This window comes from Ammospiza nelsoni, chromosome 1 (genome assembly GCF_027579445.1).
Source record: "Ammospiza nelsoni isolate bAmmNel1 chromosome 1, bAmmNel1.pri, whole genome shotgun sequence".
NCBI classification, from domain to species: Eukaryota; Metazoa; Chordata; class Aves; order Passeriformes; family Passerellidae; genus Ammospiza; species Ammospiza nelsoni.
This window is the reverse complement of record NC_080633.1, coordinates 595,291-622,543: the sequence shown is the minus strand read 5'-3', so window position 1 is coordinate 622,543 and position 27,253 is coordinate 595,291. Positions and strand designations below refer to the sequence as shown.

General features: G+C 65.5%; 2 protein-coding genes, 1 long non-coding RNA gene and 2 other non-coding genes across 5 annotated transcripts; 1 reads left to right on the top strand and 4 right to left on the bottom strand.

Annotated features, from left to right (window-relative positions):
- Positions 1-62: 62 nt before the first annotated feature.
- Positions 63-11,918, bottom strand: PTPN23 (protein tyrosine phosphatase non-receptor type 23). The gene is given in 27 exon segments (XM_059489922.1): positions 63-365; positions 368-710; positions 786-899; positions 987-1,125; positions 1,202-1,306; positions 1,473-1,654; positions 1,755-3,722; positions 3,724-3,742; positions 3,885-4,064; positions 4,295-4,446; positions 4,518-4,672; positions 5,237-5,545; positions 5,831-5,976; positions 6,080-6,145; positions 6,244-6,358; positions 6,680-6,759; positions 7,151-7,209; positions 7,348-7,404; positions 7,617-7,664; positions 7,826-7,957; positions 8,356-8,436; positions 8,797-8,928; positions 9,898-9,947; positions 10,054-10,130; positions 10,913-11,040; positions 11,129-11,203; positions 11,769-11,918. Coding segments are annotated over 27 exon segments (5,283 nt in total). The 5' UTR covers positions 11,853-11,918; the 3' UTR covers positions 63-78.
- A 984-nt stretch (positions 11,919-12,902) lies between these two features.
- On the bottom strand, positions 12,903-14,801 carry LOC132087296 (uncharacterized). The gene is made up of 3 exons (XR_009420496.1): positions 14,654-14,801; positions 13,987-14,200; positions 12,903-13,178 (listed from the first exon to the last, which is right to left on the bottom strand). It is a non-coding gene; the product is annotated as an uncharacterized LOC132087296 (long non-coding RNA).
- LOC132085450 (small nucleolar RNA SNORA9) lies at positions 13,655-13,783 on the bottom strand. Its single transcript, XR_009420219.1, has one exon. It is a non-coding gene; the product is annotated as a small nucleolar RNA SNORA9 (small nucleolar RNA).
- LOC132085443 (small nucleolar RNA SNORA9) lies at positions 14,291-14,419 on the bottom strand. Its single transcript, XR_009420218.1, has one exon. It is a non-coding gene; the product is annotated as a small nucleolar RNA SNORA9 (small nucleolar RNA).
- Positions 14,802-14,982: 181 nt separating the features above from the next.
- Positions 14,983-26,602, top strand: CCM2 (CCM2 scaffold protein). The gene is made up of 10 exons (XM_059493168.1): positions 14,983-15,227; positions 19,307-19,480; positions 20,248-20,331; positions 20,616-20,799; positions 21,270-21,406; positions 22,166-22,301; positions 22,915-22,972; positions 23,605-23,743; positions 24,720-24,858; positions 25,794-26,602. The coding sequence occupies exons 1-10, from the start codon at positions 15,198-15,200 to the stop codon at positions 26,063-26,065; spliced, it is 1,353 nt and encodes a 450-aa protein (XP_059349151.1). The 5' UTR covers positions 14,983-15,197; the 3' UTR covers positions 26,066-26,602.
- The last annotated feature ends 651 nt before the right edge of the window (positions 26,603-27,253 follow it).

Genomic DNA, 27,253 nt, shown 5'->3' with positions numbered 1-27,253 from the left:
GAACTAACCCGAGCCTGGCCCGGCCCTGACCCCCCCGCGCCGCCAGCACCAGGGCCCGGCCCTGCAGATAAACTCGCTTTATTTTAGTAGCAAAGAGCTGAAAAAGTCAGTTCTACCCGGAGTCAAACAAAGTGGGGCTGGGGGCCGGGGGGCCCCCGCCCCCCTCACGCCTTGTTGAGGGTCCAGAGGGGGTCGAGCATGCTGAGGGGGTCGTCGCTGGGCCGGGGCGCCCGGAGCCCCTCGCCCGGCTGCGCCTGCAGGAAGTTCTGCTTGTTCATGCGCTGCTTGCCCTTGAGGGACGCGTCCAGGCTGAAGGCCTCGGGCGTCAGCGAGGCCAGGAGCTCCAGGGAGGAGGAGGAGGAGGCCGGGGGGGCAGCGGGGGGCTCCGGCGGCCCCCCCGGCCCCTCGGGGCTCTCCCCCACCCCGACGTGGTTGGTGCTCTCAGTGTCAGCCGGTGCCTCGGGGAGGGGCGGCCTCGGGGCGGGGGGCTCGGGGGCACCGACGCCGTCCACGAGGCCGTCCGGGACGGGCAGCGGCACCTCGGGCTCCACGGGCTGCGCAGCGGGGCCGGGCTCCGCCCCCCAGCCCTCCCCGGGCTCGGCGCTGGGCGCCCCCGGCTTGATGCTGAGCTTGGCGATGGTGGCCTGGATGGAGCTGATGGGCACGTCCCCCCCCAGCACCAGGTCCTGCGGGTCCTGCTGGAAGTACAGCTGGGGGACAGCGGCGCCGTGAGCCCCGGCAGCGGCAGGGCTCCCCAGAGCCCCCCGGCCCGCCCCCACACCCACCTTGGGCGAGGTGCTGTTGGGGGGCTTGGCCAGGCTGGGGCCGCCCACGCCGTGGCGCAGCAGCACCTGCTCGGCGTGGAGCAGCACGGCCTCGAAGCAGAACTTGAGGTGCAGCTGCAGGGGACAGGGGAGGGCACACGGTGAGGGCCGGGGGTGCAGCCCCCCGCCCCCGGGCCCGCAGCCCCCCGCAGTACGCAGTACCTTCTCCTGCAGCATGTGCTTGCGCTGCTGCCGCATCCGCCGCACCAGCTGCGCCAGGTCCGGGATGCCGTTCCCGGCCTCCACCTCCTGCACGGCCGCGTACAGCAGGCAGAAGGCGCCGGTGCGGCCCACGCCGGAGCTGCGGAGACACCCCGAGCAGTGACAGACCGGGACAGGATGGGGAGCCCCCCGCTCTCTGCCCCGGCCCCGCTCACCTGCAGTGCACCACCACCGGTGTGTGCAGCGGCCGCTGGTGCAGGTAGTGGCCGTGCACCTCCTGGATGAAGCGCAGGAGGCTCCCCTTGCTGTCGGGCAGGCCCCTGGCGTGGGGAGCACACACTCGCTGGGGGGCTCTGCACTCAGCCCCCCACCACGGGTCAGGGCTGCCCAAACACCCTCCCCAGTCCCACAGCCGAGGTCCCAGAACCAACCCCGCAGATCAGGGCTCCCAGGATCCCCCAAGCCCCCCTTTGTCCCTCCACGTACAGCTCAGGCCAGGAGGTGAACTGGAGGTGGGCCACGGTGCGTTTGAGGCTCTGGTCCCGGTACTGCAGCGTCAGCATCCGCTCCACGTGCGTGGGGGTCACCCTCAGGCTGGTGAGCACCACGCTCAGGGGCCCGTGCGCCACGGGCTGGCCCCGCTCCGACGGGAAGTACCGGAGCACCTTCTGCCGGGGAACGGGCCGTCAGCACGGCCGGGGAGCCTCGGGCCGCGCAGGGCACCGGGCAGCGCGGCCCGAACCCGGGACGGGACGGAACGGAACGCACCTTGTCCAGCTCCTGCTCGGACACGAGCATGACCACCACGGACACCTTCTGCTCGTAGATCATGAGCCAGAAGTCGGCGGCGGTGCCGAGCAGCGGGGCCTGCGTGGCGATGAGCGCGGGGCAGTACGGGGACAGGTCCTCCACGCGGCTGGCGTTGATGTAGTCGTCCTTGCCCGAGCGCAGCACGACGCGGTTGCGGTCGTAGGGCATGATGTCCTGGTGCCGGTTCTTCATGGAGTAGCAGCGGGCGATGGCGATGGAGCGCTGCCGGGCGTCGCGCTCCTGCGCCTCCTGCAGCTCCTTCCAGAGCGCGTCCAGCTCGGAGCCGCCGCCGGGCGCGGGCCGCTCCAGGCGCTCGGCCAGGCCGCGGAACCGCTCCAGCTCCGCCAGCAGCCGCCGCACGCGCTCGGGCTCCGCGTACGGGTCGGCCTCGATGAGCTGCACGGCCCGGGGCCGCTGCCCCTCCTGCGGGCCCGCCTTGGTGGGCTGCAGCAGCCCCCCGGGCGCGGCCGAGCCGCCGGGCTGGCTCTCGGGGCTGGACGACAGCAGGTCGGCGGGGCAGGGGCTCTGCCGCGGGAACGGCGGCTCCGCGGGGCCCGCCGGGGGCAGCGCCGGGGGCGGCCGCGGCGCCGGGGGCTGCACGGGCAGCGCCGGGGACGGGGACGGCGCCGGGGACGGCACCAGCGGGCGCGGGACCGCCACGGCCCCCGGCAGCGGCCCGGGAGAAGGGGCCTGGCTGGGCGGGGCGGGAGCGGCGGGCGCAGCCAGGGCCCCGGTGCCGGGGGGCAGCTGAGCCCCGGGGGGAGCCGGGCTGGGGCAGAAGGGCAGCGCGGGGGACGCGGGGGGCGCCGGCTGGAGCCCCCCCAGGGCCGGGGCGCCGCTCGGGGCGGGGGGCCTGGGGAAGGGCACGGGCCCGGGGTGCGGGGCCAGGCCCGCGGGGGGCAGCTGCTCCTGCCCGGGGAGCTGGTAGAGCTGCGGGGGCTGCGCTGGGGCCGGCGGGGGCAGCGGCGCCCCCGGGGCGGTGAAACGCTGCTGCTGCTGCTGCTGGGGGAACGGGGCCGGGGGCACTCGCGGGGGCGGCTGGAAGGGCAGAGGGGCCCGGGCTCGGCCCGGGGGCAGGAACGGGCCCGGCGGGAACTGCTGCGGGCCCTGGGCGAAGGCGGGCGGGGGCTGCGCCGGGGGGAAGGGGGCCGGGGCCGGCGCCCCGAAGGGCTGCACCGCCCCCGCCGCGTAGGGGAAGGGCGCCGAGGGCCCCGCCGGGCGCTGGGCGGGCAGGAACGGGCCCCGGGGCGGCGCGGAGCAGCTGGGGATGGGCGCCTGCACGCTGTCCACCGTGGTGGTGGCCGGGCGGGCGCCCGGGGGCTCGTGGCCCCCCAGCCCCGGCTGGGCCCCCGCGGGCGCCGCCCCGGGCACGGGCGGGCGGAGCGGGGCGGGGGCCGGGCCGGGCTGGGCCAGGGCGTAGGCGGGGGCGGGCAGGGCCCCGTGCTGGGGGGACGAGCGCGGGGGTACGGCGTGGGGGCTCCCCACGAAGGGCGGCTGAGCCGGGGCGCGGATCAGCGGCGCGGCCGGGAAGAGCTGGGGCGCGGCGGGGCCGGCCGGGGCCGAGGGCTGCAGGAGCTGCCCCGGGACGCCCCCGGGGGCGGGGAAGGGCCCGGGCACGGCGGGAGCCGCGGGCAGGCGGTAGTGGCCCGGGAAGGGCGGCGCGGGGGCCAGCGGGGGCAGCGGGGCGCTGGCCACCCCCGCCGGCAGCAGGAAGGGCTCGGCGGGCCGCAGCCCCCCGGGCAGGGCGGCCAGCGCCGGGGGCGGCAGCTGCGCCAGGGGCGCGGGCAGCAGCTCCGGGGGGAGGCTCCGCAGCTCCTCCGGCAGCTCCTGCAGCGCCAGCGAGCCCAGCTCGGCCGCCTCGGGGCCCCCGGCCTCGTCCAGCGGCTTCTTCTGCAGGGGGGGCTTGGGGGCCGTGGGCCGGGGGGGGCGGCTGCTTCTTCAGCTCCCTGGGGGGACAGGGGGCGTGGTGTGGGGCTGGGTGCTGCCCCGCGCTGCCCCACGGGCACCGGCAGCCCTGCCATTGCCCACAGCCCCCCACCCACAGCTCCCAGGGCCCTTCTGCCCCCGGGGGTCTCTGTGCCCACCCACCTCTCCAGCAGCTGCTGCCGGTGTGCCTCGCTGGCCTGGCACGCTGCCCGTGCCCGCTCCAGCAGCTTGGCCGCCTTCCCCTCCAGGTCCGTGTAGAAATCCTTCCCCTCCTGGGACTTCTTCATCAGGTCCTCATAGGCCTCGTAGGAGGCCACCAGGGTCTGCACGGTCGTGTTCCACCTGGGACAGGGCACGGAGGGACTCAGCAGGACGCAGTGCCAGGGTAAAGGTGGGCACCCAGCTCCAGGCACCTGTGGGACCCCCTGGTTCCCACTGGGATGGGCACAAGGACAGACAAAGCCACCACAGCCCCAGCAGTGGGGTGGGACAGGACAAGATGGTGGTGGCCTCACACCTGTCCCAGAGGGTGGGGGCTGTTCCTGGGCACTGAGAGCCCCCTCCCCACTCACTTGTGCTCCACCTCGGCCAGGGCCTTGCGCACGGCCGCGTATTTGACGTTGGCGTCGGTCAGGGCCTTGAGCACGTTCTCCTGGGCAGCCAGGTTCTGCTCCAGGTACACCTTGAGCTGGTCGTACTTCTTCAGCTGCTCCTCAAAGAGCTTCTGTGGGGACACGGGAGGGTCTGTGGGGCTGCGGGACAGAGCAGCCCCCAAGGGGGCGTCCCCAGGCCCACCTTCATCTCGGAGCGGTCGGTGGTGACCAGCGAGGTGGTGATGTCGTCCCTCTGGATCATCTCCCGCAGCTGCTGCTCCAGGGACATCCGCTGGTCCCGCATCTCCTGCACCTTGGCCAGGATCCGCTTCAGGTTCTGCAGCACCTGTTTGTCGTCTGGGGGTGGGGCGGGGTCAGGGGCGGGGCCCAGGAACCGCAGGGAACCCGCGGGGTGGGAACTGCGGAGCCAGCCTTGGCTGGGACAGCTGCTGTCCCCTCTGTCCCCAAACAGGGTGGGATCTGCAGGGCCAGGCCTTGGCTGGGACAGCTGCTGTCCCCTCTGTCCCCAAACAGGGTGGGATCTGCAGGGCCAGGCCTTGGCTGGGACAGCTGCTGTCCCCTCTGTCCCCAAACAGGACCCACTCTGCACGTTCCCTGGGGACAAGCCCCCACCACGCTGACACAGATGGTGCCAGTGCCAGGTGACACATGGGGACATCCAGCGGGCATGGAGAGGGACAGGGGCACTGCCGGTCTCCTGGGGGACACAAAGGGCACAGCCCTGCCTCCCCCAGCCCAGAGGGGACACACACAGGGCACAGCCCTGCCTCCCCCAGCCCAGAGGGGACACACACACACAAAGGGCACAGCCCTGCCTCCCCCAGCCTGGGGACACACACAGGGCACAGCCCTGCCTCCCCCAGCCCAGGGGACACTGCCAGCCCCCAGGGCAGCACTCACCTTCGGAGAGCGTGGGGGTGGGCAGCGCAGCCCGCACCTGCTCCAGGGGCCCGCCGAGCAGGCGCAGGTTGCCCAGGTGCAGGTTCATGGCGCGGTGCAGCTCGGTGTTGGTGAAACTCGCCTTCTCGTGCAGCTCCAGGTACTTGGAGCACTCCTTGCTGACCTCGGCCAGCCCCGGGGGGGAGGCGGGGGCCGGCGGGACCCTCCCCAGCAGCTCCTGCAGCTTGCGCTCCTGCGCCTCGTCCTCCTCCAGCAGGTCCCGGATCTCCTTCAGCGAGGCCTCCACGTCCGTGAAAACCCCGGAGAGCACTGGGGAGGCACGGGGAGTGGTGGGCGTGGGGCCGCCTCCTGGCTGCCCGGGCGTGCACCGGGCACGGACGCGGCAGCTCCAGGATAAACCCGGCTGTGGGCAGCCAGAGGAGGGACACGGCAGCCCAGTCAACCCCCCTCCCATCCCACGGGCTTTGGGCTTCAGGAATTGGTGCCAGTACAGAACCAGCCATCGGCGGGAACATTCCCAACACCTTGGGAATAATGCTGGCCCCAGGCCCCCAGCCCCAGGCAGGGAGCGGTGCCAGCCCCCCAGCCCCTCACCCTGCATGGACTGCACGAGGTTGCGCACGGTGTCGGGGCGCACGCTGAGCGCGGCGCATTTCTCCATCAGCACGGGCGGGATGTGGTTGTACATGTCCAGGTTGTCCACGGTCTCGGGGTCCAGCTGCATGGAGTCCATGAACTGGCTGTGGGACACAGAGGGGCCCCTGAGGGGTGGCAGTGTCCCCGCTCCGGAGGCTCAGGAGCAGTGGGACCCCGTGGGGCAGAAGGGCCGGGCCCCTCACGTACTCCAGCACTTCGTTCTTGGCTTCGATCTTGGCCATCACGTCCCGCAGCAGCTTGGCCTTCTCCTCGCTGGCACAGACAGAGCAGAGCGGTGCGTGAGCGCAGGGAGACACCCGCAGGCTCACAGCCCCAGCCCAGACACACCTGCAGGGCTGAGCAGGACACACCTGTACAGGGACGAGGCCTCGTGGGCAGCCATGGGCACCAGCTTGGCAAAGATGTCGGGGCCGGTGACCGCGGGGTCCGTGGGGTTCACGGGCAGAGCCTTCACCAAGGGGGCACCTGAGGGACACACCCGGGCTGGGACAGCTCCCAAAGGGCTGCTCCCCTCAATGCCAGCAGCTCCCTGTCCCCGGGGCTGCTCCCCTCAATGCCAGCAGCTCCCTGTCCCCAGGGCTGCTCCCCTCAATCCCTGCAGGTCCCTGTCCCCAGGGCTGCTCCCCTCAATCCCAGCAGGTCCCTGTCCCCAGGGCTGCTCCCCTCAATGCCAGCCAGTCCCTGTCCCCAGGGCTGCTCCCCTCAATGCCAGCAGGTCCCTGTCCCCAGGGCTGCTCCCCTCAATCCCTGCAGGTCCCTGTCCCCAGGGCCCAAAGCCCCCCTGACCTTTGACAGACTGCAGAGTGTCCAGCGCGGGCACAGCCTCGTGGTAGATGAAGTCGTTGTCCTTTTTGGCTGAATTGTACCTGGGAATGGGAAGTGATGCTGGCAGAGAAGGAGCAGGTGGCATTCCTGCCTCCCTAAGCTTGCTCCCAACAGGCTCAGCCCCCCTGGCTCTCCTGGGATTGCTCCAGCAATTCCCACAGCAGCCATCCATCCATCCATCCATCCATCCATCCATCCATCCATCCATCCATCCATCCAGCCATCCATCCATCCATCCGTCCATCATCCATCCATCCGTCCATCCGTCCATCCATCCATCCATCCATCCATCCATCCATCCATCCATCCATCCATCCACAGGGCTGGGCTCTGCACATCAGGACACCTGGAACACTCCCCAGGCTCCCTGCCCACCGACATTCCCAACCCCTGGAAAAGGATGGAGACACGCTGGGGGTCCCACAGACTCACTTCCCACCAATGACGTCCATGGTGAACCTCAGAGCCTCCTGCACGGTCTCGGGCTGGCCCTGTGGGAGTCAGAGTGGGAACGGTGTCCAAGCACTCCCAATGGCCTGGAGAGCCCCTGGACCCGACCCCAGCCCTGCTGCTGCAGCCCAGGGCCCAGCTGGGAGGGAAAGCCCCCAGCCCCAGAGGGCAGCACACACCTTGGCCAGCTTGATGGCTTCGTTGAGCTTGTCCAGAGCGCTCTGGAAGTAGATGACCTGTGGGAGAGCAGGGCTGGGGTCGGCATGGGGGCACTGCCCTGGCCCTGCACGGGGCCAGAGCTCCCCATGGGCCTCCCAGAGCAGCCAGGCCCTGGCAGGACACAGGACACAGCTGTGGACACCCAACCTCCTCCAGGACACAAGCCCCTTCCCAGGACCCCGATCCAGAGGCTGGAGAGGATGAAATGGGATGACACAGCCCCACTCACCCTCTCCCCAAACTTCTGCTGCTCCTCAGCCTGTTTCCCCATGTGCAGCTGGAAGAAAACTGGGATCAGAGCTCTGTGACTCCAGGCAGAGCTGTGAGGGGCAGGAAAGCCCCAGGGAGCAGCCAGGCTGCTCCAGGGCTGGCAGGAGCACCCCGAGGTGGGGTGGGGGCACAGGCAGAGCCCCCCAGCCCCAGCTCCCCCTCACTCACGTGGGCCACAGCAGCAAAGTAATAGATTTTCATTTGGACCAGCTTCTTCCAGTCCTTCTGGATCTTGCCCAGCAGCGAGGCTGTCTCCGAGTTCTCCAGGGCCCTGCAGGCCTCCTTGTAGTAATCCACCACCTGTGCAGAGGGACAGGGGACAACTCCAGAACTCCAGGTCCCAGGGGAACCAGGGCAGGGCTGGGCAATCACCAGCACCAGCCCAAGGACTTGCATCACCCACAGGAATTGTTGGGGAACTCCGGGATGTGTTTGGGACCCCAGCCAGGGACTGTCACCAGCCCAGGCTGCTCCCAGCCCCATCCAGCCTGGCCCTGGGCACTGCCAGGGATCCAAGGGCAGCCACAGCTGCTCTGGGAATTCCATCCCAGCTCCTCACCCACCTCACAGCCAGGAATTCCCTCCCAGTACTCCCATTCCCTGTGCCCTGTCACTGCAGGCCTTGGCCCAGCCCCTGTGCAGCTCCTGGTCCCGGAGCAGGGCAGCAGGGCTGGGCTGGGAGCAGCTCTGGGGCTCACCTGGGCACTGATCCGGGCCACCAGGAAGCTCTTCCTGTTGTCCAGCATGGACTTCTCCAGGAGACACTCCTGTGCCTGGCCCTGCAGGGGACAAGAGAGGAATGTGGAATGCCCCCAACCCCTGGGACAGCCCAGCTCCCTGGCAGCGCCCACGGGCTCAGCCCTTTCCCAAGGGGTGAACATGGCACAGGCAGCCCTGAGGGTGCCTGGAGAGCCCAGGAACGGCACTGAGCCTTCCCTGATCCCCAGTGCCCCCAAAACCTCCCTTCCCCACGCTGGGAGAGAGCCCAGACCCCGCAGAGAGCCCCTGGGGGACACTGGGGTCCCGTGCCCTCGGATGCACGGGGAACACCAACGCCATGGACACACTGGGGGGGTCCCAGTGCCCCAGCCCCTGCCAGCAGTGCCCCCAGCCCCTGCCAGCAGTGCCCCAGCGCCTACCAGCATGAGGTTGATGTTGAGGCTCAGGATCTGGTGGCTCATGTCCACGCTGTAGGAGTGAGGGAAGTGGTCCCTCAGGTAGGTGAAGGCACCGGCAGCACACTGGAAGTGGGTGCAGGAAACCTTCATGCCCTGAGGGGATGGAATTGCTGGGTTTGGAGAAGATTTCCCAGATCATGGGAAATCATTTCCCAGCCCCCAGCACCGCCAAGGCCACCCCTGACCGTGTCCCCAAGCGCCACATCCACAGGGCTTTTAAATCCCTGCAGCAACGGGGACTCCAGCACTGCCCTGGGCAGCTGGGCCAGGGCTGGAGAACCTTTTCCAGGAGGAACATTCCCAATATCCACCTGAGCCTCCCCTTGAGGCCATTCCCTATTGTCCTGTCACCTGGGAGCAGCGCCTGACCCTGGCTGTCCCCTCCTGTCCCCAGGGGTCCCCCTGAGTCCCCTCCTGGTGCTCTCCAGCCCCTCAATGTCCTGTGCCTGCACACCCCAAAGCCCACAGGTTCCAGGATCCCCCCAGTGCCCAGCACACCCAGCTGGCAGTGCCCAGGTGCCCCCCAGTGCCCAGCACACCCAGCTGGCAGTGCCCAGGTGCCCCCAGCGCCCAGCACATCCAGCTGGCAGTGCCCAGGTTCCCTCCAGTGCCCAGCACACCCAGCTGGCAGTGCCCAGGTGCCCCCAGTGCCCAGCACACCCAGCTGGCAGTGCCCAGGTTCCCCCCAGTGCCCAGCACACCCAGCTGGCAGTGCCCAGGTGCCCCCAGTGCCCAGCACACCCAGCTGGCAGTGCCCAGGTTCCCCCCAGTGCCCAGCACACCCAGCTGGCAGTGCCCAGGTGCCCCCAGTGCCCAGCACACCCAGCTGGCAGTGCCCAGGTGCCCCCAGTGCCCAGCACACCCAGCTGGCAGTGCCCAGGTGCCCCCAGTGCCCAGCACACCCAGCTGGCAGTGCCCAGGTGCCCCCAGTGCCCAGCACACCCAGCTGGCAGTGCCCAGGTGCCCCCAGTGCCCAGCACACCCAGCTGGCAGTGCCCAGGTGCCCCCCAGTGCCCAGCACACCCAGCTGGCAGTGCCCGGGTGGGACAGAGGGCTCGTTACCTCCTCGGACACGCGCTTGTCCATGGCTCCCAGCATGGAGTGCAGGGCTCCTGTGGGGGGACAGCAGGGGGCTCAGCGGGGCAGGGACACCCCAGCACCCCTGGGAACGGGGGCTCGGGCCAGGGAGCCCCGGGGCTGCTGCAGTCGGGGGCTCACCCAGGTTGTAGAGGACACAGGCCTGCTCGTACTTGATGTCCTCGTGCGTCACCGCCTTGCCCGAGAAGATCTCAGTCCTGGGGGCAGGGGCACGGGACAGGGAGCAACCAGGGATTCCCCCAGGAGCAGGAATTACTGGGAACGCTGTTCCCCAAGGGTCCCTGGGACCCCCTCTGCAAGACCCCATTCCCCAAGGGCTCCCCAGGGCAGGACCCCATTCCCCACAGGTGCCCTGGGCCACCCCTGTGCCACCCCAGGCAGGACCCCACTCCCCAGGACATCACTGGGCCACCCCTGTGCCACCACACGAAGGACACTGTCATCCCCCAAGGGGTTCCTGGGACGCCCCAATGCCACCCTGGGCAGGACCACATTCCCAGGGGGTTCCTGGAGCAGCCCTTCCCCAGGGAATGGGCATGGCCACATCCTGCCTGGCTCAGCCCCACATCCCAGATACCCCATCCCATCCCATCCCATCCCATCCCATCCCATCCCATCCCATTCCCTCCCAGATACCCCATCCTGGATCCCCCATCCCAGATCCCCAATACCCTATCCTATCCCATCCTATCCTGGACCCCCCATCTCAGATACTCCATCCTAGCCCATTCCAGATGCCCCTATGCTGGATTCCCCATCCTGAACCCCATATCCCAAATCCCCCATCCCATCCTGGATCCCCATCCCAGATCCCACATCCCAGATACCCCATCCCAGATCCCACATCCCAGATACCCTATCCCATCCCAGACCCCCCACCCCAGCCTGCCATGCCAGTCCCCCATCCCAAAGAGCCCATCCCAGATCCCCTATCCTGGATTCCCCATGCCATGCCATGCCATGCCACCCCGTCCCTCACCATGTGACGGGCACGGCGGCCTCCTGGCCCTGCCCCATGGGGATGCGGCTCTGCAGGAAGTGCAGCTGCCCCAGGTACTTGCGCAGGGTGCTGCAGCCCTCGAAGTCCCGCGGCACGCTGACGGCGCTCTGCGGGCGGGCAGGGACGGCAGGGACGGGCTCGGGCGGCAGGGCCACCCCAGGGTCCCCCCAGGGCCACCCCAGGGTCCCTCCTCACCTGCCGGAGCAGCTCCAGCTTCCGCAGCTCCTCGTTGTAGCTCTCCGGGTTCTCCCCATAGTTCTTCAGCACGAACTGGGAGAGGAGAGAGGCTGAGCGGCCCCGGAGCGGCCGCCGGGGACACCGGGACACCGGGCCGGACTGCACGGACACCGGGGAGTTTCACGCCCACGGACGGCTCGGGGAGTGGGATCGGGGAACGGCTGAGGTCGGAAAAGGGACCAAAGGGCGGACAGAACGTCCCCCGGCCCCAAGGTGCGCTGGGGACACTCCCAGGACACGCCCGTGTCCCCCGCAAAACCGCGCGCGGAGCGACACAAGGATGGGGACCCCCCCAGCCCTCCCCATCCATGAATTGTGCGGCGCAGGAAGCGGTGGATAGGGGCGGAGTTTGTTTACGGCCCTTCATTAAGTGACTAATTAATCACCGGGGCCCGCGGGGGTGGCACGGACACGGTGCAGGAGGGTCCCGTCCTCCCGTCCCTCGCCGCCCGCCCCGATCCAAACCCCCAGCTCCAGCCCCGGCGGCTCCCGGGACCCCCCGGCATCCCGCCCACCGTTCCTCCTGCCCCGGGCCCCCCGGAGGCAGCGGGACCTCCCCGGTTCCCTCCCGGCCCCGCCCCGTCCCCGCCGGCCCCACCTTCTTGACGGCGGCGTTGAAGGCGAACTCGCCGGCCTCCTTGAGGTCGAGCCAGATCATGGGCATGCGGGGCACGGCCTCCATCCCGGCACGGCCCGGCCCGATCCCGGCCCCGCTCCCGGCCCGATCCCGGCACGGCCCGGCCCGCCGGAACCGCGCGCGGGGGCTCACGGGACACCGAGTCCGCGCGACACTTCCGGGCCCGTTCCCATGGCGACGCCTCGCCCCGCCCCTCGCGCCTGTTCCCACGCCCCGCCCACTCGGAAGGGGTGATCGTGCGGCCACGCCCACTAAGGGCGGGACAAGCGCCGTTGCCATGGGGACGCCTCGCCCGCTGATTGGAGGACACGGATGTTGTCGCGGGGAGTTGTCGCCTCCCCCCGGAGGGGGGGCAGTTACTATGGTAACAGGCCACGCCTAGCCCCTCCCTGTCAAGGCTCCCCTATCGGGATGCTGTAATTAGCAGCTCCGTTAATTACCCTTCTCCCCACCTCCCGCAGCCCCCCAATGTCCCGTTGGGTTTTTTGGGCTCCAGGACGTCTCGGTGATCCCAGGCACACCTCGTTCTGCCCCAGGGCTGTTCCCACAACACGGATCAACCAGGGTACCAGGAGCTTATCCTACACGATTCCAGCAATGCATTTAACCCGTTAACGTAACCATCTGCTCCGTTCATTAACTGATGCGTTCATTTAACTGAGCCATTAGCGGAGCTATTCGCTGGGTTCTGGCAGCCCAGCAGCTCCTCAGCAGCTTCCAGGATCCCTGCAGGAGCACGCCTGGGTCACGGCTTCCAGCTGGGAACTGTGCCCGGCCTCACAGCCAGCGTGTCCCTGTCCCCTGTCCTGTGTCCCTGTCCCGGCTCTGCAGCCACCCAGTCAGGAACTGGGGACTGGGGACACAGGACATGAGCTCAGGGACAAGGGACACCAGGACCCAAGGACATTGGGACGCTGTGGTTCAGGGAAACGAGGCCACATGAGCCTGGGACATGGGGACACGGGGTGGGCTCCTGCTCCCCTGGGGAATCTCGGCTCCAGCACCTGGAGCATCCCCTTCCCTTCCCACTAAATCCCTATCTTTATCCCTTTTTACCAGAAACAGAACGTAAAAAAGCTTTGGAGTCAAAACACGTTAGAAGGATGGGTTCACGTTTAATTCCCTGACTCTGGTGTCGCTGAATCCTCCTGGCTCTTCCACAGGGCCCCACTGCTCCAGCCTCTGCACAGATCCCTGTGGGATCACGGGCCCAGCAAGGGTGGGCTGAGCTGACAGCTGCCAGGCGACACCCAGCACACAGCTCCTGCTGCCTCATTAACAGAGCTGCGTTAATTACAGTCACAACAGCCTGGCACCCGCTTCCTCCGTCCTAGGGGCTTCCTGATCCCTCTGCGTCACCACGGAGAGAGCCTGGAAAGGGAAAGGCAGGAATGTCAGTCACCAGCCCTGCTGCCCCTGGATCCCCTGTTCTCCCCAAATCCCAGTGGGTCCAGGGCGTCCATAACCACCCCAGGTGTCCAGGTGTCCAAAACCCCCCCGGGGATGTCCAGGTGTCCATAACCTTACCCAGGATGTCCATAACCCCCCCTGGGATGTCCATAATCCCCCCTGGGATGTCCAGGTGTCCATAACCCCCCCTGGGATGTCCATAACCCCCCCGGGGTGTCCAGGTGTCAATAACCACCTCAGAATGTCCATAACCCCCCCCGGGGATGTCCAGGTGTCCATAACCCCCCCTGGATGTCCAGGTGTCCATAACCACACCCAGGATGTCCATAACCCCCCGTGGGATGTCCAGGTGTCCATAACCACCTCAGGATGTCCATAATCCCCCCTGGGATGTCCATAATCCCCCCTGGGATGTCCAGGTGTCCATAACCCCCCCAGGATGTCTGGGGTTTCCATAACCGCCCCCGGGAGGTGCCGGGAGTGGCCTCAAACGGCCCCGGGGTGCTCTGGCAGCGCTGCAGGAATGGTGGGAGCCACGCCAGGCCCCCCCATGCTGGAGCCTGCGGAGGGAAGGGCCCGGGCACGGCGGATCCCGGGCTCAGCAGGAGGCACTGGCAGCTCGGTGGCACCCCAGGAGTGCCCTGCTGGAGCCTGGGGGCACACGGGGACAGCCCAGGGCCCGGCAGGCTCCCGGGAGCCGAAGTGCCCGACATTCCCGGGACACTCCGGCCCTGCAGAGCCCCCCGGGCAGGGTGGGGCTGGCCCTCACCTGGGCAGTGGTGTCAGCGGTAACTCCTGCCAGGACGGAGCTCCACGTCTCGGTCACGGCATTCCCATGGAATTTCAGCCCTGGGAGACGAGGGGCCGAGGCCCTGGTAGCCTTAATTAACCAAAACGGGGCTAATTACGGTGCTAGGTGCCTTGAATCCATTTCCTTCTTCCCGATGGCTTCCTGAAGCGCTCTGGGCCCTCGGAGCAGGAGCCTGGAACGGAGAAGGGCAGGAATGTCACCGGTCCCACCGCGCCCGGGGGTTTCGGGCTCCCGCGGTCCCCCCGTGTCCCACCCAGCCCGGGTATGTCCGAGGGTTCTATGACCGCCCCCGGGAGGCGCCGGGAGCGGCCTCAAACGGCCCCGGGGTGCTCTGGCAGCGCTACAGGAATGGCAGGGGCCACGCCAGGCCCCCCCATGCTGGAGCCTGCGGCGGGAACCCGCTCCCGAGGGAGCCTCGATCCCCGGGACGGCCCGGGACAGCCCCGGTGGCCCTGCCCGGAACGCACCGCGGCCCCTCACGAGCGCGGCGGAGCCCGAGGGGCGGGAAGCGCCGCACCCCCCGCGGCCCCGGGAGCCATCGGATGTGCGGCGGCCCGCGGAGGCGGCCCCGGCGGCGGGGGGCCGCGGATGGAGGCGGATACGCGCGAGCCGCCATCCCCCTCACCTGCTGCGGCGGCGGCCATGGCGGAGAGGGAGGCCGCCCGCTGATGACGTCACGGACATGCGGGCAGAGGCGGGATCAGCGCGTTTATTACAGGGGTGGGCGGGGCCGGGGGGGCGTGGTCTGAGGCCACATGTGTGGTCTCATTGTGACATCACAATAGAGGCGGGCTGCGGGGCGTGGTCTAACGGTGATGGGCGTGGTCAGCAGTGTTTACCGACGGAGGGCGTGGTTTGGGGTGGGCGTGGCTCGCCGTGCCGACCGTTTGGCGCAGGCGCATTGCGCTCGTCTCCCCCCGGCGGCGGGACGATGACGTCACGGAAGGCGCCGCCCAAGATGGCGGCGGGGCCGAGCCGCGGGCACTGAGGCGGAGCCGGGACCGGGATCGGGACTGGCACCGGGAGCGGGATCGGGAACGGCACCGGGAGGCGGGGCTGGAGCGGGAACAGGGCGGGCCATGGCCGCCGCCGCCGCTGCCGCGCGTTGAGGCCCCGCCGCTCACCCGGGCCGGGATGCCCCGGGGGGGGCCCGGGCCGCCGCCGGAGCCATGGAAGAGGAGGGCAAGAAGGGCAAGAAGGTGAGAGCGGGGGCACAGGGGCGGCGGGGTCTGGTCCCTCCCGGGGCTGTTCCCGAGCCCCGTCCCGGGAGGCACCGGCTGCCGCTGCCCGTGAGACTCTGCCCGCGTCCCGTCCCCAAAGCCCCTGCCCGGAACCTCCCGCTGTCACTGAGGGCGTGGAGAAGGTTGTTAATTGATGGGGTTATTAGTTATGGAGCGATTAATTGATGAGTTTGCGAATTTATTTAAATTGTTGCTGATGCCAGTTAATTTAATTCATGCATCCATTAATTGATGCCTCTTTCATGTCTCTGGGGCGCAGCATCTCCAGCCGTGCCCGTGTTGCCCTAATTTCCCTCCTTGCAGCCCATTTCTGTGTCCCTGCCCTCGGAGAGGCTCAGCCAGAGCTGCTCTGCACTCCTGGAGCAGGAGGATGGAGCTGATCCCGGTGTTTGGGGGGAAATTGGGGATTTTGGGAGCCCCTGGCCTCACAGGGATCCCGGAGATGGCAGCAGGATCCTGCTGGAGCCGAGCAGACGTTCCCAGAATGAGTGAAGTTGAGTGGGATTTTTTTGGGAATTGCCCCCCAGGCTTCCCAGACAGGTTTGGGAATGAAGCCTCCGTGATGCCATCAGAGACAGGCTGGTCCTGCTTTAGGGAAGGCTCCCAGGGCTCCAGGGGGTTCAGGCAGAGCTCAGGTGTGCCTCACCTGCTCCCTGGGGCACTGGGAACAGTCTGGATTGTGTTCCCTCCTCCCTTCCCCAGGGACACATCGGGCTGGCCCCCATAACCCTGTCATACGTGGTCCCACCTGGATGGTCCCTAAAGCCTCCTCGGGCCCCTTCCCAGGGCTGGATCAGGATCTGTCCTGTCCCAGTCCCTCTGGAGCAGGGCTGAGCTGGCCCCTGGCACTGCTGTGGCCTCTCCTCCGCTGCTCCATGGCCTCGGGGAGCTCCCTTGGCAGGAGCTTTCCCTGGTTTTGGGGGTTAATTAACCCCTGGAGCTGCTGCCCGTGGATCACCATTAAACCTGGGCAGTTTGGCTGCAGACTGGGCAGATCCATCCTTGTCTTCCCCGGTGCTCCAGCTGCAGGGAGAGCTCTCCTTCCTGCTTTCCCCACTCTCTGGCTCATCCCCAGTGTAGGCATTGAGCTCCCTCAGTGCCGATCCAAAGGGAGCTCAGGGCAGCTTTGGCTGGGAGAAGGAGGAAAATCCCAGCCTGGCTGTGGATAAAACCTGAGCTGGTTTCAACTGGAGCCCTGCAGTTCCTTCCATCTCCTCCCATTCCCTGGGTCTCGCTGAGGTTATCCCAGGGGAAGGGGAGCTGTCCTGGGGTGAAATCCCATTTCCCACCAGTGCTGGCAGGCAGGGTGGATGGATCCCTCTGGAACTGTGCCCAGCCATGGGCTGGTGGCACAGCTGCAGCCCCAGGTGGGCACGGAGCTGCCAGCCTGCCCGTTCCCACAGGAACTGTGGGTGGAGGAGAGTTCCTGGCAGTGATTTCCCCGGCTCCTCAATCCCTGCCGGGGATCCAGGGTTCCCTGAGGGAATTCCCTGTGCTCTCAGCTGTCAGTGGCAAATTCCCAGCTTTCCCAGCTCGGGGTGCCCTGCAGGGCTGAGCCTGGTGCCTTTTGCCTCTCCCAGCAGCTGCTTCAGCCTTTCCCTCCTGGAACACGGACTGGCTGAGCGTGGAGTTGTGTCTTTGGGGGAAATTCTTCTGGAAATTCCTTTGTTATCCCGAATTTCCAGCCCTGTGCCCGGGCTGATCCCCAGGGTGGGCAGAAGAGAAGGTGAGACCCCACTGCAGAGCTGCCCCAGATCCAGCAGCACAAGGAGCTGCAGCTGCTGCAGAGAGCCAGAGGAGGCCCCAGAGCCTCTGTTCTTTGGGATAAAGTGGATTTTGGAGCGTCTGTGCTGTGGGATGCAGGGAGGTCGGGAATTGGGGTGGAGGAACTCCACTGTCCCAGGTGCTCCCAGCCCCATCCAGCCTGGCTGGGCACTGCCAGGGATCCAGGGGCAGCCACAGCTGCTCTGGGCAGGAAGAGGCTGTGCATTCCATGGCCTCAGTGGGCTGTGGGGTCTCTGGGACTGGCAAAGCCTCTGGGAGCAGCACCTGGCATCCAGCTGGGTGTTGGAATAAAACAACTCTGAGCTTGGGAGAGAAAGCAGGGCTCAGCCTCCCTTGGCACGGGGGTGTTCCCTCCAGGGTGTGCTAACAGCAGGACTGGGGGTGTTTCCCGGGATTTGGGGGCACGGGAGGCAGGGATTTGGGAATGAAGCCTCCGTGATGCCATCAGAGACAGGATGGTCCTGCTTTAGGGAAGGCTCCCAGGGCTCCAGGGGGCTTAGGCAGAGCTCAGGTGTGCCTCACCTGCTCCCTGGGGCACCAGGGATTTGGGGGCACGGGAGGCAGGCTGGGGGCGGGCACCGGGCTCGTGCCCCGCCGTGGGTCCCTCCCCAGCCCAGCCTGTCACGTGGCACAGAGGAAACCACGGCGCTTCCTGGCCCCGAGCGCCTCCATTGCAGCACCCCAAAAGGAGGGGAGCCTTCCCCCAGTGCCTGCTCCCCCAGAGCTGCCCCACAGCTCCCCACAGCCCCTCAGCACGGCTCCTGCTCCCCAGGGGCACTCCATGGAGGACGAGGTGGGTGCTGGCTTTTGGGGGCCCAGGAGCGGGAGCTGCTCCGGGCTGCGTCACACCCGAGCTGCCTCCAGCCGGGGCTTGGGGTGCCCATTCCTGCCCAGGACGGCCGGGGGGGCACGGAATCCTCCCAGCCCGAGGGCTGCAGCCACATCCCTGAGGGAAAAGGGGTTTCTGTGGGGTGGGGTGGGCTGGGATCCTGCCTGGTGAAAGGGGAAGTGTTGGGTACGGCCTCGGTCCCGGTGGCACGGCCCTGCGTTGCTCTGCTTTGGCTCCCTGAAGGATTCCCAAAGGATTCCTGAAGGATTCCCAAGGAACTGCATCCTTAGGCACTGGCAGGGAGGATTTCAGATGGGACATGCCAAAATTGGAGAGTCCCCGAATCTCAGTTCTTGGTACACTGACCTGTTGTGTCCAGGATTGCCCTGTCTCCGGAGCCCCAGCTCCTTGGCAGGATGATGGAATGTACCGGATGCTCTGTGTAGGGATGCTTCCCAAAAATCCCCACTGCTGCTCCTGAGGCAGGGCTGTGGAGCTCTTTCCTCTCTGTCCCATAAGATCCCTTCATTTCTGTCTCCCTCATCCAGGGGATGCTTTTCCAGGCCAGGCTGTTCCCAATGTCCTTGTGTTTCCTTGTGAGCTGGTAATTCCCGTTGTCCCAGGAGCTTTTCCTTGGGTTATAATTAATTAATTAACTCGCCACTGGAAGCATGTTCTCTGCCCCTTCAGATCCCACATTCCTTTCCTTGCCCCTGAGGATCAGGAAGGCCAGGATGTGGCTGCAGAAGCCACCAGGGAATGGGACACTGGAGCCACATGTCCAAGGAGTTCCTAGATCCAGCCATGGATCTGGCTGCTCCACACACCCCCTTCCCCTGGGAGAGCTGGAATTGGAGCAGTTTGTGGATGTTCCCAATCATTTATCTGGTGTGGAACTTGGTGAGATCCATGTGGCATTCCCATGCCAAGGGACAGCTGTGTGTTGGCTCCAGTGGTTTTCCAAACCTGGCACTGCAGGGTTTGGAATTTCCCATTTTTCCCAGGGAAATCCACTTTCTGGGTCATTTTCTCATTGTTTGGGGTCTCCTTGGAACATCCTGCACGTTTCTTTGGCATTCCTTTTTGAGTTGCACCATCAGATCCTCAGGGAGGTACAAAACCATGGAGAATCCCTCTGGATCTGCTGTTCACCTGGAATATATTGTTGTATGCAAGAGTTGGATTTCTCTTACCTGGAAGGTTGAGCATGGTGACTTTGGGGGAAACCGCCATATTTTGGTAATGGGAACATTCAGCACTTGTTCTGTGTCCCAGGAAAAGGGTTTTCTCTGGAAAACCATGGGTTTATACCTGCAGAGCGGGCATTGTCCATGGGGCAAAAGCAGCAGGGTGGGATTGAGGGCAGGAGGGGCTGTGGGACCCCCAGTGCCAGTGCCAACCCCGGTGCTGTTCCTGTCCCCAGCCTGGCATCGTGTCCCCGTTCAAGCGCGTGTTCCTGAAGGGGGAGAAGGGCCGGGACAAGAAGGCCCAGGAGAAGGTGACGGAGCGGCGCCCGCTGCACACCGTGCTGGTGGCACCGCCCGACCGCGTGGAGCCCGACCTGCTGCTCCACGACTACATCGAGAAGGAGGTCAAGGTACCCCGGGGGCTGCTCCTGGGAGCCCTTCCTGACACCCAGCTGGCACTGGGAACCCACTGCCCCTGATCCAGAGCGCCTCTCCAGCTCTGCTGCAGCTCCTCAGGCACTGCAAGGGGCTCTGAGGGGGCTGTGGAGCTTCATTTGAGCATTCCCACTTCAAACCCATCTCCCAAACCCATCCATCTATCCATCCATCCATCCATCTCCCAAACCCATCCATCTATCTATCTATCCATCCATCTCCCAAACCCATCCATCTATCTATCCATCCATCCATCTCCCAAACCCATCCATCCATCCATCTCCCAAACCCATCCATCCATCTCCCAAACCCATCCATCCATCTCCCAAACCCATCCATCCATCCATCTCCCAAATCCATCCATCCATCCATCTCCCAAACCCATCCATCTATCTATCCATCCATCCATCTCCCAACCCCATCCATCTATTTATCCATCCATCCATCTCCCAAACCCATCCATCTATTTATCCATCCATCCCATCTCCCAAACCCATCCATCTATTTATCCATCCATCCATCTCCCAAACCCATCCATCCATCCATCCATCCATCCATCTATCTCCCAAACCCATCTCTCAAACCCAAAACCCTAACCCATCTCCCAAAGCCAAAACCCTAACCCAAAACCCAACTAACCCTGTTCCTGTCCCGGGTTTTCCTTGGAGCGTCTCCATGGCTCATTCTGCCGTGTCCAGGTTGGTGTCCATGCTGTGGTAATGGTTTGGCTGTTCTCTCCCAGTATTTAGGGCAGCTCACGTCCATCCCGGGGTACCTGAACCCCTCGAGCCGCACGGAGATCCTGCACGTGATCGACAATGCCAAGGTGAGCGCTCGGCTGCTCTGGGGCTCCCACAGCAGGCACAGGTCCAGGCTCACAGAGCCTCCTCAGCCCCGGGCCAGCTGCTGCTCCCAAACGGGAAACGCCCCAGGATGGATTTCCCAGAGGAGCTGTGGCCCCGTCCCTGGAGGTGTTCCAGGCCAGGCTGGATGGGGAGCAGCCTGGGACAGTGGAAGATGTCATGCCATGGCAGGGATCTGGATAATCCTTCAGCTCCCTCCAAGCCCAGCCATTCCATGACTAAATCCCTGTGAATCCTGGTGTTGCAGAGAGCCCACCAGCTCCCAGGGCAGCTGACCCCAGAGCATGATGCTGTCATCAGCCTCTCTGCCTACAACATCAAGCTGGTGTGGAGGGACGGGGAGGACCTGATCCTCAGGGTGCCCATCCACGACATCGCCTCCGTCTCCTACATCCGGGACGACTCCGCACACCTGGTGGTGCTCAAGACAGGTGAGCTGAGCCCGTGGGGCTGGGATTGTCCCCTGGGAGCCACCTGGGACTGTGGGAGACGTCCCTGCCTGTGGCAGGGGGTGGGGCTGGGGGGGTCTTCAAGGTCTCTCCAACCCAGAGCATCCCATGAGGGTTCTGTGACACCTCAGTCCCTGTCCTGTGCGTGTCACACCTGCATGGTTTGGGGAGCTGGGGAGCGTGGGGAGCCCCCTAAACCAACTGCAGCAGGGGAGGGCTGAGCCAGGGATTTATCTGAGTACAGACCTCCTGGATGGACTGTGGAATAAAGGAATAAACACCTCCGGGGCTGGAAATCTGGTGATGGAGTTCTGAGCTGTGAAAACAGCTGGACAGCTGTCAAACCCAGCTCCAAACTGGAGGCTTTTCATCCCATTCTGCTTCAGAGCCCTTCCTCACCTGCAGGACTCCTTCCCACGCCCTCCCCGGCCTCACCTGTGCTCTCCCCTCAGCTCAGGATCCCGGGATCTCGCCCAGCCAGAGCCTGTGTGCCGAGGGCTCCAAGGCGCTGACGTCGGGCTCGCTGTCGGAGAGCGCAGGGGGGCCCCTGGAGTGCTGCTGCCTGGTGGTGCTGGCCACAGAGAACAAGGTGGGGATGGCTCTCACTGCTCCATGGAGCCCTGGCGGCACCCAGCCTGGGCTCTGAGTCACTGGGATTGCTGCGGGGTTCTGGCTCTCAGGTGGTGGAGCCACAAAATCCACAGTGGCCAAGTCCTGCTGTGTGTCTGGATCCTTCCCTGCTCTCACACCTCGTGGGACGGATTTAGGGATGCCAGGTGTGTTTGGGCATTGCTGGAGCACTTGCAGAAGGAGTCCTGATCCCTGTGCCAGCCCTGGGACACAGGAGGGTCTCCAGAAGCATTTCCCTTGTCCCTGTCATCCAGAACCTTCTGCAGCAGCCCAGAATCCATGAGGACAATCCCACAATGGGCATTTGCTGATTGGGGTGTTTTCCCCGTGCTGACCTGGGAATTTGTTTCATCCAGTGTCTGCATCCAGGGATTCCAGTCTCAGCCTCTCTGATCTCCACTGAGGGTGGAGCTTCACTGCCCTCATTCCTCGCTCTGGCATTCTTCTGGGATGAGCCAAAATCCCAGGGAGCTGCATGGGGGAGCCTCAGCACAGAATGTGGGGGCTCCAGGGTTGATGCTGGAGCATCCCAGCTCCTGCTGCTGGGTGGGGATGCTGGGATGCTCCAGCATCAACCTGGTGGGCGTGATGGGAGGGTGATAGACCTGGGCTCTGTGCCTTCCCTGTCCTCATGGCGGCCCAGCACCCATCCCACAGAGGGAGAGGGAGAGGGGATGTCCCTGCCTGGGCTCTGCCACAGCTCCCTGTGTTGTTCCAGGTGGGTGCTGAGGAGCTGTGCTCCCTGCTCAGCCAAGTCTTCCAGATCGTTTACACCGAGTCCACCATCGACTTCCTGGACCGCGCCATCTTCGACGGGGCCTCGACCCCGACCCGGCACCTGTCCCTGCACAGCGGTGCGTGTGCCCTGGGCGGGGTGCTCCTGCCCCCCAGCACCTCCCTGGGGTCACACAGAGTCACAGCTGGGAGGGACTGGGGCTGGGAAAGCTGCAGGAACCCCCAGCACCTGTCCCTGCACAGCGGTGCGTGTGCCCTGGGCGGGGTGCTCCTGTCCCCCAGCACCTCCCTGGGGTCACAGAGAGTCACAGCTGGGAGGGACTGGGGCTGGGAAAGCTGCAGGAACCCCCGTCATCCCTCTGGGGCTACACGCAGCCATAGCCAAGAGTGGCTGAGGTTGGGAAAGCCTCAGGAACCCCCAAGCCCACCCAACCCCCAGCCCTGCCAAGGCCACCACTGCCCATGTCCCAGGTGCCACATCTACAGGGTGGGCACTCCCCCCCTCCCTGGGCATCCTGTTCCAGTGCCTGACCACCCTTCCCATGAAGGAATCTTTCTGAGATCCACCCTGAAGCTCCCCTGGCACAACCTGAGGCCGTTTCCTCTTACCTGGTCATTCATTCCTGGCCTCCTCCCCTCCAGCCATGTCAGAATCACTTTGTGTCACTCCCGGCTTGGGAGAGCACCAAGTTCACGCCTCTCACACTCCATCTCCCACATTTTCCCCTGCAGATGACTCTTCCACCAAGGTGGACGTGAAGGAGCCCTTCGAGGCAGATGCCAGCACTTTGTGAGTGATCCCTGGCCCCTGGAGCTGGGATTAACCCGGATCTGCTGCCCTCAGCACCCTGGGGAGCTCAGCTGAGCCTGGCCAGGCCTGGGGGGTTGGCACGGGTCCTGGGCCTGGATTGTTCTGCCCTCAGCATTCCAGGAGTCACATCCCTGTGTCAGCACAGTGCAGGGTCAGCAGCTGCAGCTGGGAGCAGGGTTTTCCCCAAAACTGGTTATTTGGGACACTTCTCCGTCCTGGAAACATGGGCAGTGTTTGTGGGATGAAATCCTCACACACAAACCAGCGGTTAACATTGAGGGATGCTCCAGGAATGTTTAACATGGAGGATTAGGAACCTCATTGAAAATTGCACATTTAAGCCCAAGATAGGGAGCATGGGGATTTTTCCCTGTATTCCCAGGAATGAAGCAGCCAGAGGGATAATTCCCCACACAGGGCTTTGCTGTCACTGTCACCAAAGCAGCGTTCAGTTCTCCACCAGTCCTGGGGTGCCCTCAGGAGCCAGGGGCTCCCAGAACCATGGACTGTCCTGGGCTGGGAGGCACCCCAAGGGTCCTGGCCCTGCCAAGCCCCCCAGCAGCACCTGTCCAGGGGTCCCTGGAGAGCTGACCCTGCTGCTGGGGTGTCAGTTCCTTTGCAGACACGCTGGAAGCAGGGGACACGTCCCCGTCCTCCTTCTCTGCCCGCCCGTCCCCGCACGTCACCACGGCCAGCGAGAGCGAGCTCAGCACCACGGCCACCGAGCTGCTCCAGGACTACATGATGACGGTGGGAGCTGGGACTGGGCCCTGGGATTGGGATTTGGGGTTGGGATCAGGCCTGGGGGCAGGGACGGGACGGGGGCTGCAGGAGCAGCTCATCCTCGTCCTTCCCAGCCAGGCTGGGCTTGGAGGGCCTGATCCTGGGCTCGTGTCATGGAACCATGGGATGGTTTGGGGGAAAGGGGCTGTGAGGATGAGCCCATCCCATCCTGCCATGGCAGGGACACCTTCCACTAACCCAGGCTGCTCCAAGCCCCATCCAAACCCACCTGGGCACTTCCATGGATGGGGTAACCACAGCTTCTCTGGGAAATCATTCCAGTCCCTCACTACCCTCCCAGCCAGGAATTTCATCCCAGTATCCAATTTAAATTGCCACTTTTCCAGTGAGAGCCATTCCCTGTGTCCTGCCCCTCCATGCCTTGTCCCCAGTCCCTCTCCAGCTCTCCTGGAGCCCCTCCAGGCCCTGCCAGGGGCTCTGAGCTCTCCCTGGAGCTTCTCCTCTCCAGATGAACATTCCCAGCTCTCCCAGCCGGGCTCCAGAGCAGAGAAGCTCCAGGGCCTCCTCTGGACTCTGCTACTGTGGGAGAAGCATTTTCCCCTCACGCTTTTCCCTTTCCCAGCATCCAAGTCCCCTTGGTAGGTGCCAGCGGCCCGTGCTGTCCCCACAGCTCCCCCTGGCCCTGCCCTGTCCCTGCCCACCCATGGTAGGTGTCAGAGGCCCGTGCTGTCCCCCGAGGTTCCTGTCCCTGCCAGCCCACGGGAGGTGCCAGCGGCCCATGCTGTCCCCTGGGGTTCCTGTCCCCCCCCTGTCCCTGCCAGCCCATGGCAGGTGCCAGAGGCCCATGCTGTCCCCCAAGGTTCCTGTCCCTGCCAGCCCACGGCAGGTGCCAGAGGCCCGTGCTGTCCCCACAGCTCCCCCTGTCCCTGCCCTGTCCCTGCCAGCCCACGGCAGGTGCCAGCAGCCCGTGCTGTCCCCACAGCTGCGCACCAAGCTGTCCTCGCAGGAGATCCAGCAGTTCGCCATGCTGCTGCACGAGTACCGCAACGGCGCCTCCATCCACGAGTTCTGCATCAACCTCAAGCAGCTCTACGGGGACAGCAGGAAATTCCTGCTCCTGGGTGAGTGGGGCACGGCTCCAGGGCCAGGAGAACAGGGCTGAGGGTGCAGGGGGGCCCTGGGGTGCCACCACCAGAGAAACATCCCAATCCATCAATCCATCTCCTGGGAGCCTTAGTGTGCCCTCAGGAGCTGGGGCCTTCCAGAATCATGGGCTGTCCTGGCTTGGGAGGCACCCCAAGGAGCAGGGCCCCCCAGAAATCCCAGCAGCACCTCCCCAGGCACCCCAAGGAGCCGTGGAGAGCTCACCTGTGCGTTCCTCATTCCTGAGGGCGGCTGGGCCATCCAGCCCAGCTCATCCCATAGCTTCAGGCTCTCCTCGGAGCTGTTCCCTGCTCACACCTGCCTGTGAAGCACCTGGGAACCTCCTCCAGATCCAGGCACCCTAACCCAGACCTGGGAACCTCCTCCAGACTCTCTCCCAAACCTAGAAACCTCCTCCAGAGCCAGGGAATTTGATTCAGACCTGGAAATCTCAGGCCAGGAGACCTCCTCCAGAGCAGGGATATTTAAAGAACCTGGCCTCTGATATCCTAGGAAAAGGGGTCAGGAACACAGAATCCTCCCAGGACAGGAGCAGTGTCTCACCACACCTGGTGTCCTCGCACCTGGCCAAGGAAAAGGGAGTCAGGAATTTAAAATGCGCACAGAACAGGAGTAGTGTGTCTCACGTGGTCCCCCTCACCCCTGGGGACAGTGAGGGGACAGGACAGATGTCCCTGATGGGAAAAATCATTGGGATAAGTCCAGCAGGGTGGCGGGTGAGGAATTAGATGGTTTGGAGCTCAGAAAATGCCACGTTAGCCGGATTTTGCCCTCGGTGAGCAGTGGCTGCAGCCCCAGGTGTGAGGGAACGGGGCACCCTGGGGGTCCCTGTCCCTCCCAAGGGGCTCAGGAATGGCGAGGAGCCCCCAGCACTGACCTGCCGTGTCCCCAGGCCTGCGGCCCTTCATCCCCGAGAAGGACAGCCAGCACTTCGAGAACTTCCTGGAGACCATCGGCGTCAAGGACGGCCGCGGCATCATCACCGACAGCTTCGGCCGCTACCGCCGCTCGCTGGGCCCCGCGTCCGCCTCCAACGGCACCGCCGCCGGCAGCTCGGATGAGCAGTCCGTGCCCTCCGAGGAGGACGAGTGGGACAGGATGATCTCCCACATCAGCAGCGACATCGAGGCCCTGGGCTGCAGCCTGGACCGGGACTCGAACTGAGGCAGCCCGGGAACGCGGGGCACGGTCACCCCCGGGACAGAGACACCCCCGAGGGGGGACGGGAGCTGCTCTCGGGGGGCCCTGGCACACAGAGACACCCCCGGGGGGGACCTGGGGCTGCCCCCTGTGGGGACATGAATGTGGAGCTGATCCCAAGGTGATCCTGGGACATGGAGCTGCCCTTGGAGGGGACATGGAATATGGATCTGCCCCAGGGGGACCCAAAAACACCAACCTGTGCCCTGAAGGAGATGCTGGAAGATGGAGCAGCCCTTGGAAGGACCCCAGACCCCTCCTGTGGGGGTCCCACGGGGTGTCTGTAGTGTCCCAGCCCCCTTAACAGCTCCAGGGGCTCCAGCTGACACAGAGCTGGTTTGGGGTTTTGGGGGCAGGTCTCCTCCCAGAGGGACAGATCTGCTCCTGAGGGTTGGGGTCTGTTCCCAGGGGGCTGGATCTGCTCCCCCCTCCCCAGTTTACAGTTTGCACAGTGGCTCCCCCAGAACTGCCCCCCCAAATGAAGTTTTACCACAATGTGAATTCTTTCACCCTCTCATCCATGGTACTGGAACATTCCTGAACATTGCAGCTGCCCCAGACTGGGATTCCCCCCAGTCACTGCCCCCTCCTCACCCACCCCGGGGTCCTGCTGGGGAGAGGAGCTCGGTGGGACCCCCAGAGCCCCCTTTGTGTGCATCCCCTGGTTGTGGGGTCCCCAGATGGGCCTGGGAGGGGCCATCGCCCCACAGCCACGCCCAGGGGCTCTGGCTCCTCCCCCTTTGGGGCCGTACGCTGACTCAGCACTTTGGGAATCCAGAACATTCCAGAGGCCTCGGCCCCAAATCCCCCCCCAGTGCCCCCAAATCCCTCTGCCCCCGTCACCCTACCCACACTGGGGTGTCCCCCACACCGTTACCCCACTGGTGACCCCACGTTTCCCAGGGCACCCCAACCCTTCCCTCTGGAATTCAGGTGTCCTGGGAGCTGAGGCACCTCCAGGGACTCACCTGGGGCACACAAAGCGTCCCCTCCTGCACCTTTCCCCTTCCAACACCCAGAAAATGGAGAGCAGGGGAGGGTCCCTGAGACCCCTGGGATTTGGGGACCAAGGGTTCCCTCCCTCCCCAGCTTCCCTTGGGGCTCAGGGGCCTCATTGCCATGCCCCAGATCTGGAGGGGAAGGGTTATCCCT

Excerpts from the sequence above, each read along its gene's own strand:
- CCM2 (XM_059493168.1), top strand. The coding sequence starts at position 15,198 with ATGGAAGAGGAGGGCAAGAAGGGCAAGAAG. Across the intron at positions 20,800-21,269 it reads CCTGGTGGTGCTCAAGACAG|CTCAGGATCCCGGGATCTCG; the intron begins GTGAGCTGAGCC and ends CTCTCCCCTCAG. Across the intron at positions 22,302-22,914 it reads GCACCTGTCCCTGCACAGCG|ATGACTCTTCCACCAAGGTG; the intron begins GTGCGTGTGCCC and ends TTTCCCCTGCAG.